Source organism: Loxodonta africana, chromosome 1, assembly GCF_030014295.1.
Source record: "Loxodonta africana isolate mLoxAfr1 chromosome 1, mLoxAfr1.hap2, whole genome shotgun sequence".
Classification (NCBI taxonomy): domain Eukaryota; kingdom Metazoa; phylum Chordata; class Mammalia; order Proboscidea; family Elephantidae; genus Loxodonta; species Loxodonta africana.
In genome coordinates, this window is record NC_087342.1 from 48,764,877 (window position 1) to 48,785,575 (window position 20,699).

At 40.9% G+C, this 20,699-nt stretch overlaps 1 protein-coding gene across 3 annotated transcripts in view; it reads right to left on the reverse strand.

The window, feature by feature from the left end:
• Positions 1 to 17,771, reverse strand: part of BLOC1S5 (biogenesis of lysosomal organelles complex 1 subunit 5) — a 37,329-nt gene extending 19,558 nt beyond the window's left edge. For 2 of the 3 annotated variants that reach the window (XM_023557679.2, XM_023557680.2), the window contains exons 1-2: positions 17,621 to 17,771; positions 13,067 to 13,149 (exon numbers count right to left, since the gene is read on the reverse strand). In XM_023557679.2, coding sequence (XP_023413447.2) covers positions 13,067 to 13,149; positions 17,621 to 17,735 — 198 coding nt within the window. In that variant the 5' untranslated portion in view covers positions 17,736 to 17,771. The remainder of the gene's footprint in view (positions 1 to 13,066; positions 13,150 to 17,620) is intronic. The other variant, XM_003417811.4, reaches the window with a different exon arrangement.
• Between the last annotated feature and the right edge of the window lie 2,928 nt (positions 17,772 to 20,699).

Genomic DNA, 20,699 nt, shown 5'->3' on the forward strand with positions numbered 1-20,699 from the left:
GAAGCTTGTGTCTGGTCTCCTCTGGACTTCTTCCCATGCACCCTTTAAACCTCTGCTGCTTTTGCTTTGTACCCTTTTGCTGTACTATATCTTAGTTGTGAGTATGACGAAGTCCTCTGAGTCCTTTCAGTAAATCACAGAACCTGGAGGTAGTCTTCGTGGTTTCCCTCCAAAAACTGGAACTTAACCTCCCTCCAAGCCAGTGTGAAGGGGGGCTAGACTTAGTGGCTCATTTCCAGAGAAGAGAGTAGGGAAAGGGAAAAAGTGCTAACTTTTTTAAAGTGGAGAAACCTAGCAAACACTACCTCAACCAGGCAATGATATGATGTGGTACTCACTTCTGTGGTATTCTCTCCTCAAACCCATATCCCCAGTCTAATCAAGAGAAAAACATCAGACAAACCCAGATTGCGGGACATTCTACAGGACACCTGGCCAGTACCCAACACTGTCAAGGTCATGAAAACCAAGGAAAGACTGAGAAATGGTTACAGACCAAAGAAGACCAGGGAGACACGACAATTAAGTGCAATGTGGTACTCTGGATTAAATCCTGGAATAGAAAGAGGACAGTAATGGAAAAACTGGTGAAATCAAAATAAAGTCTGGAGTTTTGTTAATAGTAATGTACCAGTGTCTGTTTTTTAGTTTTTACAAATGTGGCCTGGTGATGTTAGCAATGGGAGAAACTGGGTGAGGGGCGTACGGGAACTCTCTGTTCTATCTTTGCAACTATGCCGTAAATCTAAAATTATTCCAAAATAAAACGTTTATTTAAAAAAAAAGGGTGGTAAGAAAATAATAAGTAAGTTATATCATTGGGGTTTTTATTTTGTTTTGAGTCATTCTTATGGAGCAACTGTGGCCAGTTTTTTACTTTTTCTGAAATAAAAAAATTTAAAAACTTATGTAAAAGTTGAGAGAGAATAACACAATGAACCCTTATGTACCCATCACTTGTGGCTGATGTTTGTTTCCTCGATAAGCACTCCGTACATCCCCCACCCCTGCCCCAGTTTTATTCTGAAGCAAATTCCAGACAGTGTATCATTTCCACTGCAAATATTTTAATATATATCTTTAAAAAACAAAGATTCCTTAAAAAAAAAAAAGACCTGACCATTACACACACACAAAAATCAACAATTCTTTAGTATTGCTAAATACCAATGTTTACATTCCTCCCAATGTCCTATAAATGTTCTTTTTTATCCCTCAGTTTGTTTGAATAAAAATCTAAATAAGACTCATACATTGCAATCGGTTTATGTGTTTAAGTCTTCTTTAGTCTATAGATTTCCCCTTCACGACTTTTTCCCCTAGCAATTTGTTTTAAAAAGTGAGTCATCTGTTCTGTCCAGTTTCCCACAATGTTTTTTTTGCTGGATAAATCCCCAAGGTATCATTTAATATCTTCCTTCGTCTCCTTTCTTTCCTGTAAATTGGTAGTTAGAACTACAGGCTTTATCAGACTCAGGGTTTGATTTTCTTTTGGGTTTTTTTTTTTTTTTTTTGCAAGAATATTTCGGAGGAGGGTTGTACACCTCCAATGGGATGCTGGCAGTATTCTTCGTTTCTTCGTAGGAATATCTCCCTAAAGAGAAACTCCCCTTATCTGCTATCTGCTTACCCTGAGGACTGTTCATATACGGAAATGCAGAATAAAATGCTAGATTCCTTCCCTTTATTTACCAGTTTTAAAAATAATTAGTTCCCTAAAAAAGCAACAAAATCCACTGCTGTCGTGTCCAACTCATAGCAACCCTATAGGACAGAGCAGAACTGCCCCACAGGGTTTCCAAGGCTATAAATGTTTACAGAAGCTGGTGGGTTCAAACCACTGACCTTCTGGTGAGCAGCTAAGTATTCTCTAGAGATGATCAGTAAGAGGTTTTTGTTTGTTTTTACACATCCCTATGATTCATAGATTTAAACATATTTAAGGCATTTCAATTCATTACAGTTATTTCTCCTACTGATGATGCTCAAATTGTCCTACATTGTGTCCAGTGGGAGCCTATTCGAGTTGGCTCTGGAATGCTTCTGACACAAACCCCTAGTATTCTTTAGTAGCTTCTTTGCTTTCTGATTTGACCTGACGTTCCAGACTCATCTTGTACATTCCTGCTCCAGACTTGGAGTCGGCAGGGCTCTAAATTCCACTGGTATTTAGAAATTGTATTTACAGACCGAGCACTGGGGGTGCACATTGCTACTGAGTTGGTCACTGTTTCCAGGCCTTTCAGTGGGCAAAGCTAGAAAATAAGTTTTCAAAAAAGAAAAGATACCTCTTGAGCTCCTGCTGACTGGCAAATTTATATTCAGGGCTACAGAATTTTTACTAATCCTCCTGTCTTGTCTGTTTCTTTCCAGTTCTCAAAACACCAACATAATAAAATATAATCCCTGGCTCACATTTTCTTAAGGAATTTATACATACCCCTCCATTGTCTTCTGGCATAAGACAGATAAATTCGCTAACAATCTAATTTCTTACCCTTATAAGTGACTTAACCATTTTGTCTATATGCCTAAAAGATTATTTTTTTGAGGAAGTCCAATAGATTTATTAGAAAATGTCTCAGTGTTGGCTGTTCTGGGTTAATTTTCCCTGACATGCAGTGTGTCCTTTCAATACATAATTTCAATACTGCTTTTATCTAAGCAGAGTTTCTTGAATTCTAGTTTGTACATCTGTTCTATTTCATTGCTTTGATTTTATTCTCCAGGAGCTCATATGATACACACATTGGATATCTGATAATTATTACTTTCTTCTGAATCTTTTACATCTCTCTAGCCAGTTCTTTTCCATAAGCACCGAATGAATGAAGTTTGCTAAAAGCTAAACAAGGAAGTTGTACAGCATTATAGACTTTATAAACACTTCATAAATACATGGGTCTCTCCTCTGTGCCGCATGAGAAAGGCCATGATATCACCTCTGTGGCTACAAAGATAATCGCTCAGGGGACAATACTTTTATTCACTGATGCCTGTAAAAAATCCACTGCCATCAAATCTACTCTGAGTCACAGCAACCCTAGAGGACAGAACAGAACTGCCTCATAGGGTTTCCAAGAAGTACCTGGTGGATTCGAGCTGCCAACCTTTTGGTTAGCAGCCTTAGCACTTAACCACTACATCACCAGGGTTATTCACTAATACTACTAGATAAATACTCAAGAAAAGTGCCCACCTGAAGAGAGAGAGTTCTGAATCTCTGTTTGTGATTTTCACCGGGATCAAGGGATAAAAAATATATACAAACCCAGGATAAAGATCGTCAACTGTTCTTAAATAGTAGTGAACACACAAAGAGACCTTAAAATGTTATAGCAGTACTCCAATAATTTAAGTAATGCTGCCACCATGTGGTATCTTTCACTTCTTTTAGAAATAAAATTTTATAAAGAAAAAGATAATCATGTTGCCATAATGCATGTTATCTTTAAAATATGTAAACTATGAACAACTTTAGTTTTAAATGCTAGCCAGTTTTTCTTAAACTAAACTACATTTAAGTGGTATAGATAAGATGAAAATTCTAGGAAGTATTGGTATCTATGCTTTACCACTCTCCCCTGCCAACTCTGGGCCAAATATTAAATATAGGAGATTATTATTTGGGCCAAGATAGGAACGGCCAGTAAATAGTGCAGAAATATATCAAAATCTGAAGTCTGTAAAATACCTTCAGCTTCCTCCTTCTAACATGAGGGGCATCATTAGAGTACAAGACACAGGAAGGCTGCTGAGCCTGACGTGCAGGAAGTTTCTGTACCACACTAAGCCCTCACGAAGCCCAACCCGAAAGGTCACTGTGTGAAAAGACTGGATCAAAGGCTTTTCAAGAAAAGAAGTTACATGACACTTAATTGAAGATAACAGCTGACACAGTATTTTTGAGACCTTTAGACGGAGTTTTTCAATAACGATGTAAAAATGCCTTGCTTCATAAAGGGTGGATCTGTGTTTGTCTTATTAACTGATACAGCTTTATTTCGTTCCTGACATTATGCCTCACACAAAACAGGTGTTCAAGACATTTTGTTCCACTTCATTAATATAAGCTTGTATCTGCCATACCGAGTGTGAACATCTTATTCTTCGGTAAACATTTCCTTGGCAACCTTGTGTGATAACTAGAACAAATATAAATATCATAATTTTACATTAAAAACACTTTTCAGTTTTAAAAATAATAAGTTAGTTCCCTAAAAAAAGCAACAAAATCCACTGTTGTAGATTGCAACTCACAGCAACCCTATAGGGCAGAGCAGAACTGCCCCATAGGGTTTCCAAGGCTGTAAATGTTTACAGAAGCTAGTGGTACATTTATAAATATTCTCTTTTCTTAATAAAAACTATCAATTATTTTAAATTAACCTGATGTGGCAAAAAAAAAAAAGATGACTTATAAGAAAGGGTACTGGATATAAGAAAACTCCAAGTTTTAGTCCAAGCTCTGTTACGTGTTCTTTTGAAAAATATTAAGAACCTACATGTACCAGGCATTAGTTTAGGCATTGTGAATATGACAGAATGGAAAGATAAGCCCCTACTCTCATGGTACCTATATTCTAATGAAGGAAGACAGGCAATAAACAAGTAAATAACAAGAAAAACATAAGGTAGTCACAAACACTTATGGTAGGCAGAATTCTGAGATGGTTTCCACAGTTGCCACTGTCTTAGTTATCTAGTGCTGCTATAACAGAAATATCACAAGTGGATGGCTTTAACAAACAGAAATTTATTTTGTCAGTTTAGAAGGCTAGAAGTCTGAATTCAGGGTGCCAGTTGTGGGGAAGGCTTTATCTCTGTGTGTGGGCTCTGGTGGAAGGTCTTTGTCTCTCTTGAGCTTCTGCTCCTGGGTGATCTTCCTGTGGCTTGGGGTCTCTCTTCCCCCATCTCTGCTCACTGGCTTGCTTGTATAGTCTCTTTTATGTCTCAGAAGAGACTGACTCAAGGCACACCCTGCACTAATCTTGTATCATTAACATAACAAAGACAACCCATTTCCAAATGGGATTATCACCACAGGCATAGAGGTTAGGATTTACAACATTTTTTATCTGGGGGGACACAATTCAACCCATAACACCCACTCTCTGGTTTGCACACACCTTCTCCCAGGTGTTTATTCAAACATTAACCGAGGTGCTGCTATGAAGTGGTTCTGTGAAATAATTAAGTCTCAAATCAGCTTACTTTAAGAAAGGGAAACTACCCTCAGTGGGCCTGACTCAGGCAGGTGAGTCCATAAAAGAGATCGGCTCTTCCCAGCCAGAGAGCTGAGCATGTGAGGGACTGGCTTTGAAGACAGAAGGGGCCGTATGGCAAAAAAGGGGGTGGCTTCTAGGAGCTGACAGCAGCCTCTGGTTGACAGCTGGCAAGAAAATGGGAACTTCAGTCCTACAAGTGCAAGGACCCAGAGCTGCAGATGAGAACTGAGCCTGGCCAACACCTCGGTTTTAGCCTTCTGAGGCAGGGGGCCCAGCCATGCCATGCCCACACTTCTGACCTACAGACCGGTGAGCTAATAAATGGGTGCTGTATTAAGCTACTAAATTTGCAATAATTTGTTATGGATCCTTAAAGAAAAAAAAAAAAAAACATTGCCATCAAGTCAATTCCGACTCATAGTGACCCTACAGGACAGAGTAGAACTGGCCCATACCCAGTTTCCAAGGAGCACCTGGTAGATTCCAACTGCTGACTTTTTGGTGAACGGCCATAGCACTTAACCACTACACCACCAGGCTTTCCTATGGATCATTAGAAAATAAATATAGTGCTATATATACGGAATCGATGGCACTGGGTATATAGGGAAGCAAACAGAACTATTCTATTCTACTCTGTAATTCATGGGGTTACCATGAGTTGGAATCAACTCTACGGAAATGATTTAGTCTTTTTTTTTTTTTTGGAGAAGTAAATGAGGGTGACGTGACAGAGTGATTGCTTTAGATTAAGGGGTCGGGGTGACATTCAGCCAACAATCTAAACAACAATGGGCAAGCCATGCAAGAACTGAAGAGGACGAGTGGTCTAGGAAGACGGAGTCACTGATGCAAAGGTACAAAGGCAGGAATCACCTTGGCGTGGCTGGAGCACGGTAAGTGAAGAGCTGATAAAGTCCTGAAAGTAGGAGTCAGAGCTCACCAGGAGTTCTTATACGTAAGGAATTGGACTATATCTTAAGTGTGAAGAGAAGCCGTGGCGGGGGGGGGGGGGTGTTTAAACAAGCGTGTGGAATGATCTGATTTACAGCTGTTCAGGCTACTGCATGGGGAAGATTATCAGACTGAAACCAGGGAGACCAGAGAGTAACCTGTTGCAACAGTCCAGGTGAGGGACAATGGACGATGGTGGTCTGGGTTAGGATTGGGGGGTAGCAGCAAGAGGAATATGTAAAGATTCAAGATGTTCTGAACTTGCTAAAAGTCTGGTTGTTGAGTGGAGGGAAAAAGAAAACTCGAATATAACTCCCACATTTCTGACTTAAGCAACGGGGTACAGAGTGGTACCATCTGCTGTAGAGGCAAGGAACGGGTTTACAGCAGCTCAGGCAGGGGTGGATTGAAGCGTTCTCTTTCAGTCATGTCGGTTTACATTGTCTGTGAGACACTCCCGTGTCCTTGTCTGGTGGTCCAGGAAGAGGTCAGGGATAGAAATCTGTGTTTGGAAGTGGTCGGCAAAGCCCTGATTTGTCAGGCAACATCAAATAAGTTATTTATTCTTTCTATGTTTTAGTTTGCCCCTTTGTAAAATCAGTATAGGGAGGACAGTCAGTTGTACAGCCTTGCAACTCTCACCTGGGCTGCTGAGTCAGAAGCCTTGAGTCCAGAATATTCCCTGATAATGGAGGCTGGGAACTAAACCTCCCTCTGTCCCAGTTTCATCTTCCTTATCAGGGAAACTCTTTCCCTGTTAGAGACCTAACGAGTACCTGGTTGTTCTGCTTATTCCTTCATGTCACATGGTACCCAGCCAACCCCACTACTATATCTGTTCCTGGTGGGGAAGCAACAAGATCCCTCAACTACAACACAAGAGGGGTGTTTACAGACAATCAGCTCTGTGTTGGCTGTGAGGGGTGACTCGCTGGCCACAGGGGACTGTCGCCTACTACTGAAGCTGACTTTGCTCTGTCTCGGCTGTGAGGGGTGACTCGCTGGCCACAGGGGACTGTCGCCTACTACTGAAGCTGACTTTGCTCTGTCTCGGCTGTGAGGGGTGACTTGCTGGCCACAGGGGACTGTCGCCTACTACTGAAGCTGACCTTGCTCTGTCTCGGCTGTAAGGGGTGACTCGCTGGCCACAGGGGACTGTCGCCTACTACTGAAGCTGACTTTGCTCTGTCTCGGCTGTGAGGGGTGACTCGCTGGCCATAGGGGACTGTCGCCTACTACTGAAGCTGACTTTGCTCTGTCTCGGCTGCAAGGGGTGACTCGCTGGCCACAGGGGACTGTTGCCTACTACTGAAGCTGACCTTGCTCTGTCTCTTCTCTGTGAGTAAAGCATGTTCCTGCCTATGTGTTTATGTCATGCTTTTGTTGACAAACCCGACCTTAGTCTGATGGTTTGGCGTAGTGAGTAGTGTTGACAATTAGGATATTCATCTGTCCTGGTTAACACATAAGATTGTCAACGTAGTTAGATATTCAAAAATATCTAAGCTTGCTTTGAGAAACTTAAGAACTAAAACCTGTACAATGTATTACAATTTATTTTTTTATTACTCTGTGTGTGTGTGTGTGTGTGTGTGTATAAAACCAGTAGCTGATGAGTTGACTCTGACTCATGATGACCCTATGTGTGTCAGAGTAGAACTGTGCTTCACAGGTTTTTGATGGCTGATTTTTCAGAAATAGATCACTAGGCCTTTCTTCTGAGGAGCCTCTGGATGGGCTCGAATCTCCAACCCTTCTGTTAGCAGTCTGGTGCATTAACCTTTTATATCACCCAGGGACTGTGTGTGTGTATATATGTACCAAAGCATACGTGTGTGTGTGTATACACACACACACATATAAATAAAATAAATGATAATAGCTTTTAGTTCCTAGGCTTCTCAAAACAAGCCTATGGGTGTGTTTGTGTGTATGAACAATACAACGAGCTTGAGGTATAAGGAAAAGAGGTACAGAATTTACCAATATGTACTCAGTATGTGCAGGCAGTTGTGCTAGATGCTTTATGCACATTAACAATATTAACAAATCCCATTGAGAGCTCAGATTACATCAAAATTACAGATAGATATAAGAAAAAAGTGAGGGTCAGAAAGGCTAATTAACTCATCAAAGTCACACAGCTAAAAAGCAGAAGAGCCCAAATTTAAACTCAATTCAAGAACACTCAGTTCAAAACATGTATTAACCAACTATTATGGACCACATACTCTGTGCATTGTTGGGAATACGAAAGTGAATAAAACATAATTCCCTTTTCAAAGCACTCACAAGATGACAGTTATGTAAACAATTTCAAAACAATACGAACAGGTGCTATGATAAAGAAACACAGGTGGAGCAAAAAGGACAAAAGGGAAGCAGAACAGTAGAAAGGGGAGAGGGAAAGTCGGGTGGTAATGACAGGAAATCTTCAGAAGGCAAATCTTAAAGGGCGGGTACACATTTGCCATGTAGTATGCCCAAAAAGACAGACAACATGAGCTCACATATAAAACGACTGTCCCACCCTTCCACTCCCAGCCAAAAAGAAAATCCTTCAGCAAAGAGAGAGCTGCTTAATATCACAGTTGCTCCTAGTCACATCAAATTTTACTCTGAGCAACAAAGGACTATGTGGGGAAGACATATTAGCCTGAAACAACTTAATCGAGGTTTAGGCTCCTACAGAGGTCACCCAAGGCACCAACGGTTTGTGCTCAACTGCAGATCTACAGGTTGACAGTTTACACCCATCTAGCAGTACAGTGCTGTGGAAGGCAATGCCTGGTGAGCTGCTCCATTAAAATCACAGCCAAGAAAACCCTACGGAGTGGTTCTACTCTGTAACACACAGGGTCGCCATGAGTCGGAATCGACCAGACAACAACTAACAACAACAACAAGGGTCATCCAATGGAACAGATCTCTTTTTCAAAAAAGCTAAGAAATTTAATATTCATTAATTACGCCTAGAGGTATGGCCTCTCAATTGCAAAGGTTCAACACTGATGTACATGTACCTTTTAAAGACTGCATTTTCAAAAGACATCTATATGTTATAGTGTACAAATCATAACAGATATGTTCAGAATATATGAAAAGAATTGACCCAGTGTTAGTAAAAACACACTTATGGCTTGAAAAAGTTTTCCAATAATGGCATTACCCATAAGTCCAAATCACATTATACCTCAGTAATCTAAGTGAATGTGGTCTGGAAAAGGTTAAAGGATTCAAAAAGTTATTCTAGCAATAAGGATAGTGTCAGAGATAAGTGAGAAGAGTTTAAATAAAATTATCTTATGAAACGTAGAAAGGAAAAAGTATTATTTCTAAATTAATGTATTTTATTTTTTATAGTGTGATAGGAATTACGTGACTCAATAAGCACATACAATTTAAACTATGTGAGAATAAATTGTGTAACTGAATTAGATAATACAATTTAAATCTTTTTATAGGGAAAACGGAAGACTGACTTCCATTTAGGCACAAAAGTAAGCATCACTAAAGCCGAATTCTGAAAAAGGTGTTCTTTACACAGCTTCGCCTGCTCTGCACACCAGAATCTGGACTCCAAAAATCAGGTCAATTTTTCTCAATGCCGTTATCTACCTATAACAACATGCAGCAGAGCTCTCTAACTCAGACCTTTGTGAAGATGGTCAAATGATTTGTTTGCAAAATGACTAAACACACATCCTATACAGAACATTCGATGCAATTTTTAAAATTATATTTATACCACACATTGTATAGAATTTATAGTGAGTTTATATTTAAATTTCCACTTTACTCTCACTATATAAAGCATGATAAGGGATAATGGGATAATGAATAATTTTTTGTGTTGCCCACATAACTCTTATACCAAAATAATGATGATGATAGCAAGAGTTATTCCTAGGTACCAGACAATGTCCTAAGAAACACACACATGCACACACACACTTCTTAAATCTTTACAACAACCCTGCGAGGTAAGTATTATGCAGTGTTTGAGTAATAGAGTCTGTTAAGCCTAGAAGTAGTTGTCTTATGCTGCAGTTCTGTCCCTTGATCTCGAGTGTTTTTTTTTTTTTAACCAGCTGCCGTCGAGTCAATTCCGAATCATGGCTGCTAACCAAAAGACTGGAGGATCAAGTCCACCCAGAGACACCACAGAAGAAAGGCCTGGAGATCTACTTCCAAAATATCAGCCATTGAAAACCCTATGGAGCACAGTTCTACTCCAACACACATGGTGTTGCTTAAGTGCTCTGTCATATAGGCTTTTGGTAGTTAAAAGGGTTTATTAAAAGGTTCTCTCCTTTTGGCTAGTTTAGACTTCCTGCTTGGTGGGAGTCTCATCTGAAATTAGAACCCCAATTTACACAGAACTGTGAAGTTATTTGTGTAACATCACTGGCCATCCATCCAACAATGCACAGTGAACCACGGTAACGTGAAACAGGATGGCATTTTGGTGAATCAGTGTTGTTGGAACACAGCATGCAGGGTATGGAGCAGCCTGTGACAAAACCAGAAGGGTAGGGTCCAGGTCACAGAAGAATGCTTGGACTTTATTCTATAGACCATAAATGTTATTTCAGGCTTTTAAAAGGTGAAATAGTAAATTAGAGCACTCTGGCAGCAGGAATGAAGACTACATTTGGCTAGATGATAACACAGGCATACCAGTCAGAAGGGATGGATATGTAGGAGGTGAAATCCAGAAGACCTGAGTCACTAAATTTGGCCCCTAATGAGGAGGGAACGGCCAAGGGTGATTCTAAAGTTTTAACTTGAGTGCAGGGGTAGGTACTGATGCTCCAATGGAGAAAAAATATTAAAAATAGGTCTTGACAACCCACAGACTGGGAAAAAATTTTTGGCTATGACATATCTGATCAGGGTCTAATCTCTAAAATCTACAAGATACTGCAAACCTCAACAACAAAAAGATGAAAAAATGAGCAAAGGATATGAACAGGCACTTCATCAAAGAAGACATTCAGGTGGCTAACAGATACATGAGGAAATGCTCACAGTCATTAGCCATCAGAGAAATGCAAATCAAAGCTACAATGAGATACCACCTCACCACCACAAGGCTACCATTAATCCAAAAAACACGAAATAATAAATGCTGGAGAGGTTGTGGAGAGACAACAACACTTATACACTGCTGGTGGGAATTTAAAATGGTATAACCACTTTGGAAATCAATTTGGCACGTCCTTAAAAAGCTAGAAATAGAAGTACCACATGACCCAGTAATCCCACTCTTTGGAATATATCCTAGAGAATTAAGACCCTTCACACAAATGGATATATGCACACCCATGTTTATCACAGCACTGTTTACAATAGCAAAAAGATGGAAACAATCTAGGTGACAACAGCAGACAAATGGATAAACAATTTATGGTACATTCATACAATGGACTACGCAACGATAAAGAACAACAACGAATCCGCGAAACATCTCGTAACACGCAAGAATCTGGAAGGCATTCTGCTGAGTGAAATTAGTCAGTTGCAAAAGGACAAATATTGTATGAGGCCACTACTATAAGAACTCAAGAAAAAGGTTTGAACACAGAAGAAAACAGCCCCTGATGGCTACGAGGGTAAGGAGGGAGGGAGAGGGATATTCACTAATTAGATAGTGGACAAGAATTATCTTAAGGGAAGGACAGCACACAATATAAGGGATGTCAGCACAACTGGATTAAACCAAAAGCTAAGAAGTTTCCTGAATACAACCAAACACTTCGAGGGACACAGCAGCAGGGGCGGGGGTCTGAGGACCATGGTTTCAGCAGACATCTAGGCCAACTGGTATGACAAAGTTTATTAAGAAAACGTTCTGCATCCCACTTTGGTGAGTGGTGTCTGAGGTCTTAAAAGCTAGCAAGAGCCCATCTAAGGTGCATCAATTGGTCCCAACCCACTTGGAGCAAAGGAGAATGAAGAACAACAAAGACACAAGGAAAATATGGGTCCAAGAGACAGAAAGGGTCACGTAAACCAGAGACTCCATTAACCTGAGACAAGAAGAACTAGATGGTACTCGGCTACCACCAATGACCGCCCTGACAGGGAACACAACAGACAGTCCCTGACAGAGCAGGCAAAAAGTGGAGTGCAGAACTCAGATTCTAGTAAAAAGACCAGACTTAATGGTCTGACTGAGACTAGAGGAACCCCATAAGACATGGCCCTTGGACTGTCTGTTAACCCAGAACTAAAATCATTCCTGAAGTCAACTCTTCAGACAAAGATTAAACTGGACTACAAGACGTAAAATGATACTCGTGAAGAGTGTGCTTCTTAGCTCAAGTAGATACATGAGACTAAATGGGCAGCTCCTGTCCGGAGGCGAGACGAGAAGGCAGAAAGGGACAGGAGCTGGTTGAATGGACATGGGAAATCCAGGGTGGGAAGGAGGAATGTGCTGTCACATTATAGAGACAGCAACTAGGGTGACATAACAATATGTGTATAAATCTTTGTATGAGAAACTAACTTCAGCTATAAGCTTTCACTTAAAGCACACACACAAAAAAAATTAAATAAAAAAATGGTCTTGAAAATGCAGACCCATCAGTCTCTAAAATCTGTGTACTTTACTGTATCTAATTTTACAGAGGAAAATACTGATCAAGAGACATTAAATACCGTAGAGTAGGTGCCAGAACCTGAACCCAAGGCCCCTGCTGCCTAGTCTTGTAGTGGCTTCATCAAAAGATGATGCCTCTTTAAGTTTCATCTGTGTAGTTCATGAACACAGGAGCTGAAACTGAGATTTTAAAATTCAGGAATTTCCCTTCCATATACTAACACTCTAACAATGAGGGCAGTGTTTTTTTTTTACAAAATAAGTTTTAAATACTCACTTCAAATTCTTTCACAAAATAACGGGTTTCACCTTGAATAACTGGTCTGTGATCTAAAAGCCTTGAATGAATTTCTCCAAGATCTATAAAGACAAAATGAAATTCAGGGTTAATCCATGCTAAGTAGCATAATAACTAGTTTGTTTTACTCTCCCCTCTCCCCATGGATATATGAAGGTTAAAACACAGTTTAGAACATCACCCACTGCCAGTGGGTGTGTAAATTGGTACAACTACTTTTGAGAGCAATTTAACAATATCTAGTAAAGTTGAAGGCATGTATACTAGCAATTCCATGCCTAGATATGTACCCTAGAGAAACTCCTGTGGAAATTAATGAGACATGTCTAAGTGTTTATTACAGCACAAGGAGAGAATTTTGAAAGCAGCAAAAGAGAAGCGAATCATCACATACAAGGGATTCTCAATAAGATAAATGCTGATTTATCCTCAGACATCATGGAGGCCAGAAAGCAGTGGGATGACATATTTAAAGTGCCAAAAGAAAGCAACTGTCAACCGAAACCCACTGCCGTCTAGTCGGTTCTGACTCATAGTGACCCTATAGGACAGAGTAGAACTGCCCCCATAGAGTTTCCAAGGAGGATCTGGTGGATTCGAACTGCCAACCTCTTGGTTAGCAGCTGTAGCACTTAACCACTACACCACCAGGGTTTCCAACTGTCAACCACGAAGTCTATATCTGGCAAAACTGTCCTTCAAAATGATGGCAAAATTAAGCCATTCTCAGATAAACAAAAGCTGATGCAGTTCATGAGCACAAGACCTGTCCCCAAAAATGCTAAAGAGAGTCCTGTAAACACTAGACAGTAACTTGAAGCTGTAAGAAGAAAAAAGATTCCCAGTAAATATAATTTTGTGGCTAAATATAAAGCCGAGTTTTAGGGTATTTTTTGTTAGTAACTAGACTTGTTATGTCCTATGTGCTTTAAAAGACAAACGGATAAAAACCAATTAGACATGTATGTTATTGGGACACAAAGTATAAAGGCGTAACTTGTGACAATAATATATCAGGAACTTGGGGGAGAGCAGTATAGGAAGAGAGTTTTTATACATTACTGAACTTAAGTTAGTATCAATTTAAACTAGATTGTTATACATTTTAGATGTTAAAAGTAATCCCTATAGTAACCACATCGGAAAAAGCATATACATGTAAAAGGAAACGAGAAGGGCATCAAAATGGTTCACTACAAAAAAATCAACAAAACACAAAAGTAGCCTGTATTGGTAAAAATGAGGGACAAAACAGATGTAAGAAACACAAAAGAAAGCAAAATGAGAGAAGTCCTTCCTTATCAGTAATCCCCTTAAATGTAAATGGATGAAACTCTACAATGAAGAGGCAGAACCTGGCAGAATGGATAGAAAACATGATCCAACTATGTGCTGTCTACAAGAGATCCACTTTAGATCCAAAGGCCTTTGTAGGATGAAGGTGAAAGGATGGAAAAAAATATTCCATACAAATAGCAGCCAAAAGGGAGCAGGAGGGACGACACTAATATCAGACAAAGTAGACTTTAAGTCAAAAATCTGTTAAACAGTTGGGTGGTTTCTCAAAAAGTTAAACACAGAATTACCATATGACCCAGCAATTCCCCTCCTCGGTGTACAGGCAGTCCCTTGGCTCCGAACGTCCAATTTATGCACAGCCCATAATTACAAACCAACCCCTATAAAGCCTGTTATATTAAAAATTCAAGGTACATACAATGGCTCAAAATAACAAACTAGCGCTACTTTGTGACGTGCATCAGAACAGTATTATTACTACTATATTATGACGTTAAAGATGTTTTAGTGTATCTGGAAATGTTTAATGTTTGCTTATGCATAGAAAGGTATACTATATACCAAGACAAACATTCGACTAACTGGCATTAGATAAAAACTGTACCTAACTGTTCTGACTTACATACTGTCATGGATTGAATTGTGTTCCCCCAAAATATTTATCAACTTGGCTAGGCCATGATTCCCAGTATTGTCTAATTATCCTCCATTCTGTGATCCAATGTATCTGTCCTCTGTTTTGTGGTATTGTGTAACTATGTGTTGTAAATCCTAACCCTCTATATATTAATGAGGCAAGATTAGCGTAGACTGTATCTTGAGTCACACTCTTTAGTGAGTCACTGAAGTCACCCCCTTACGCAGGTGACGCCCTTACTCATCACCCCTTACACAGGTCACCCCCTAACTCAAGTCACACCCTTGCTTGAGTCACACCTTTCATCTTACAAGAGATTATAGGAGACAGAAACAAGCAGAGACAGAAACAGAAGGGACAACACTACCACCAAGAAAGAGGACCAGGGTTCCCTGAGCTGAGAACCTCCTAGACCCAGAGGAAGACTGATGCCGAGACACATGGAGATCTCCAAGGAACTCCAGGCCCACAGATGCTGAAAGGAGACAAGGACTGTCCCCCCGAGCCGACAGAGTGAAAGCCTTCCCCTAGAGCTGGTGCTCCAAAATCAGACTTCCAGCCTCCTAAACTATGAAAGAATAAATTTCTGTTTGTTAAAGCCACCCACTTGTGGTATTTCTGTTATAGCAGCACTAGATAACTAAAAAAGGCACGTATAAATTCGACTTAAAGACAGACTTAGGAAGAGAACTCATTTGTAATCTGGGGGCTGCCTATATATCCAAAAGGTGTGAAAGCAGGGACTCGAACAGATATTTATATACCAGTGTTTATTGCATCATTATTCACAATAGCCAAAAGACTGAAACAACCCAACTGTCCATCAACAAATGAATAAACAAAATGTGGTATATACATAAAACTGAATATTATGCAGTCACAGAGAAAAATGAAGTACAGACATACTATGACTCAGATGAACCTTACAAACATGCTAAGGAAATAAATCAGACACAAAAGGCAATTACTGTGTAGTCTCACTTATACGAAGTATCTAGAACCAGAAAATGCATACAGAAAAGCATTTATTAGTGGTTACTAGTGGCTCGGGAGGGGGGAATGGTTACGGAGTTGTTTGGGATGCTGCAAAACTTGAAAATGGTGTTGATGGCTGTATAACACAGTGAATGTAATTAATGTCACTTAATTTTACACATAAAAAATAGCAAAATTTGTGAGTGTGTGTGTGCGCGCGCACGCGCAGACACAGAGAGAGGGAATATGAATCCCTGGGTGGTGCGAACGGTTAAGCATTCACCTACTAGCCAAAAGGCTGGCGGTTCAAACCCACCCAGAGACAACTTAGAAACGGCCTGTCATCTACTTCAGAAAGGTCACAGCCTTGAAAACACTATGGGCAGTTGATATATATACATACGTACATATATTTATATATATAAAACCACAATAAAAATTTTAAAAACAACAAATATTTGCTTACAACTGATTTTCTTAAAATATGATGGACTAAAAACAGACTATTTTCAGAATGAAAACAGTGATCCCATAAAAGAAACCAAGGAAGTTTCAGAGATATTTTCAAACATAACTCAATTTTGAGTTAACCTGAAAAACTTCCCTAGAATTACCTTAAAAAAAAAAAAAAAAGTAGTACACCAAGATTGTCGATTGCCCACATAAACAATTATAATCTAGCCCTAACATCGCTAATTTAGAGACAACCTGGAATATAAAACCTAAAACAGCTACAACTATCTGAGCCTACAAACCCGACCAACGCTGTTGCGGACTCACAGCGACACTATACAGATAAGGTCAAAATGAAACAAGCAGCACCCACAGGGTGCCATTCCCAGCTAGTGCCAAGGACTCCGGAGTCCTATGGAGGGCCAGAATACTGAAAGACTGTGGGCTGTAGGAAAAGCGCAGCAGATAAACACAGGTTAAGGAGAACGGAGATTTGAAAGTGCAGGACTGTATCTAGCTGGCAAAGACCTTCCAACAGGACACAGGGTTGTTGTGGGACTTGAGAATCAAACAGTATTCGGGTTCCATGAGAATTTAGTTACAACCACTCCCCTTCCCCTAGCTCAAAGCAGACGGGGCGCGTGGGCTTTACAAGTGTATGACGCTTTACGGTGTCTTAAGATGTCTTCATACATGCTATCTCAGTTACTCCTCGCATGACCCCTATTTTTAGAGGAGCACACAAGCTCAGAGAGTGGGTGAGGCGAATGACCTAATGCCACACAACTCCTAAGGGCTGCCTGGAGGCGCGAACCCTTCCTGAAGCCCAAGTTCGGTGCTCTCTGCGTTACAGGAGGGCCATGAGGCCAAGTCTAAAGACGCCCAGGGTTCAGGGTCCCATGGGTTGAGAGGTGAAACGAGGATGGGCCCGACAGCTCACGTCTGCGGCAAGGGAACGCGGGGAAGCAAGAGGAATCAGGCTGGCTGGTTGTTCTTGGGAAGCATCAGATGCGGAAAAAACGGCAGGGAAGGGCCACGACTCCCCCACCCCACAATCAGGCGCGCTGGAACTGGGGGTCTGCCAAGGCGCGGCCCGGGTCAGAGGGCGCTGCCTGCGAAGAGGGACTACGCCGGGGTCCGCTAGGGCCGAGAGCCCTGTCACTCCGTACCCTTGATAATGAGGTGCGCTGGCGAGCCTGCGGTCCCCAAAGACTCCCTCTTCTTGACGCCGCCGCCCGGGGCGGCCTCACAACCCACTGGGGTCTCCGTCCCTCCGCCACTCATCCCGGCCGGCTCCGCCCACCACGGCCGCGCTGCGCCTGCGCAGAGCCCGCACGGCCCGCTTCGGGTCGTGTGCTTTGGCGTCATCGCGAGGCGTCGGGGTGGCTGAGTCTACCCGGCTGGAGATTCCCGAAAGGCGCCTTTGGAGTAGCCAGGTTATGGGCCTGAGGAAGCTGGTACCGCCATACTAGTTTAGGGCATATACTGTTGGAATAGGAAGATGCCTGAAAGAAAGTTTGAGTTAAACTGGGGGAACTCACTGTGGTTTAGAGAGACGGGGGTGTGGAGGTGGGTGTACAGTCGCTGAATAATATTAGTAGTACTAGTATATTATCCGTATTATTACCTGCCACTAATATTTTATAAATCATAATTCACGTGCATTATCGCTTTTGGTCGTCACAGCATCCCGCGGTGGGGCGGGGGCAGTTTTATCACTTCTTTTTAACAAATGAGGAAACAGAATTAGGGGTTAAGTAGCTTGCCCAAATCACTGATCAGACTCGCTCATGGTCATATGAAAAAAAAAAAAATCAGAACAGAACAACAACAACAACAAAAAACTGATCTTGGGGTTCGTATTGTCCCAGGAGAAGAAAGGTTTCGGTGAAGTTAGAGAGAAAAAAAAAAAAAAATGCTGACCATGCCATCTATTTTTCATCTGAATTTCTAGACTAACAGCTATTTTTTTTTTTTTTTTGAGGAAAACATGTTTTTCCTCGGTAGTCAAAACCAAAATGTGAAACCATATGCCCCAAGGGGTCTTAACCAAGTGACCATCTGCACCCCTCAAAATAAACGTACTCAGGAAGAGTGCTGTCTGGGTGCTGTTGTCAACAAGGTGTTTTTACAAGATAGACAAAGTACATGTAAGCATCTGATGACCATGCTCTAAGGATCCTGTGCACGTATCTATAGTCACTAACTATACTATTAATAATCAGAAAACAGTATTCATTGATTTTCCTGTAATTGTCTTCCCTATGGTATAGTTCCTCTTCTTACCCCCATGAGAACACTTGGATAACGAAACTGCCCCGGGACTACATGGCTCCGTAGTTCCTCAATTACAGTTGTCTTAAGCCCTTAGTAAACCACTCTGTTTTATCTTGAAACAGCGTTGAAGTTTTTTTCCACAACAGTATTTACAAAATTTCAAACTTTTTTATACAAGCTAAACTAAAATGCATATAATTAGGGAAGGGAGTGGTTTGCTAGGTTACTTTGAATTGTCATGAGGGAAATAACCATAGAACTGCCATGTATCTAACTGCTGCCCTTAGATGAACTCCATAAATTTTATTTTGTAGTCTCAACAAGTCCTCAAGCTTTTCAAAACGCAATGTGCAGCTTTGCAGTGGCCTCTTCACCTCGGATGTTCATCCAATAGTTCTTTCTAAGAATCATCTAAATCTCTCCCTTCCTCTCTCCTTTCTTCCTGCACAGTCCTTACCCTCAAGGGTCTCTCAGTCTAGTGCTGAAGAAGGTACATAAAGTAACATTTACAACATAGGGCTTAGAAATGATAGCATGGATGAAGGTTTACAAATGTGGTTCACTTAGAGGGATGGGTGGGTGAGGGAGGGTCTGGAAAGACTTCCTGGAGGAAGCCAATGTTTGTCCTCAGACTTGAAGTGCGATGTTAGCCAGGTAAGGTGGGGGGAAGAAGAAACTGGGAGTATTCTAGGAGAAATAAGGACCCCAAAGGCAAAGAGGCAAAAAATATGTGAAGTAATAAATAAAATGTAAACATGGTTAATTGCAAGTAGTTCAGTTTGGCTTCTGATTTTTATAGTCTTACTTTTGTTTCCTTAGTTTAAGCATAAATCTTTATGATTATTTTTAAAACTACTTGTTATTCTCCCCACTTCTAACCACTTTTCGCATTCAAGCCTTTCTTCTGCCCCTACAAGAATAAAGTTCCTCAAAGCCTATCTTCTTAATGTTTTGAACTATTGAAAACCCAAGAATGCTAATTATAGTACCATGAGGTCATAAAAGAAACTCTGGCTGCAGTAGTTAAGACTCTGGAACCAGACAGAATTGAGCTCAAATCCTGACTCTGCCAATTATTCCTTTTTTGTAAAACGGCAATGAAATACCCATCTTATAGGGTTGTGATGATTAAAGAGTAAAATACGTGTAAAGCACTCAGTACAGTCCCTGACACATAGTAGATGCTCAATAAATGCTATTATTATAACAATAACCTCCTCTGTCTGCCTTTAAAGCCCTATGTAATCTGCCCCCATTCTTCCAATTCACCTTTATCAACCACTAATATATCTTCTACTTGTTTAGCACATCCATGCATCTCATATCTTATGTCTCTAAATCCTCTCATTAGTCTAGTTGAGGTTGTTGTTGTTGTTAGGTGCCGTCAAGTCGGTTCCAACTCATAGCGACCCTATGCACAACAGAACGAAACACTGCCCGGTCCTGCACCATCCTTACAATTGTTATGCTTGAGCTCATTGTTGCAGCCACTGTGTCAATCCACCTCGTTGAGGGTCTGCTTCTTTTCCGCTGACCCTGTACTCTGCCAAGCATGATGTTCTTCTCCAGGGACTTATCCCTCCTGACAACATGTCCAAAGTATGTAAGACGCGGTCTCGCCATCCTTGCCTCTAAGGAGCATTCTGGCTGCACTTCTTCCAAGACAGATTCGTTCATTCTTCTGGCAGTCCATGGTATGTTCAATATTCTTCGCCAACACCACAATTTAAAGGCGTCAACTCTTCTTCGGTCTTCCTTATTCATTGTCCAGCTTTCACATGCATGTGATGTGATTGAAAATACCATGGCTTGGGTCAGGTGCACCTTAGTCTTCAGGGTGACTTCTTTGCTCTTCAACACTTTGAAGAGGTCCTTTGCAGCAGATTTACCCAATGCAATGCGTCTTTTGATTTCTTGACTGCTGCTTCCATGGATGTTGATTGTGGATCCAAGTAAAATGAAATCCTTGAC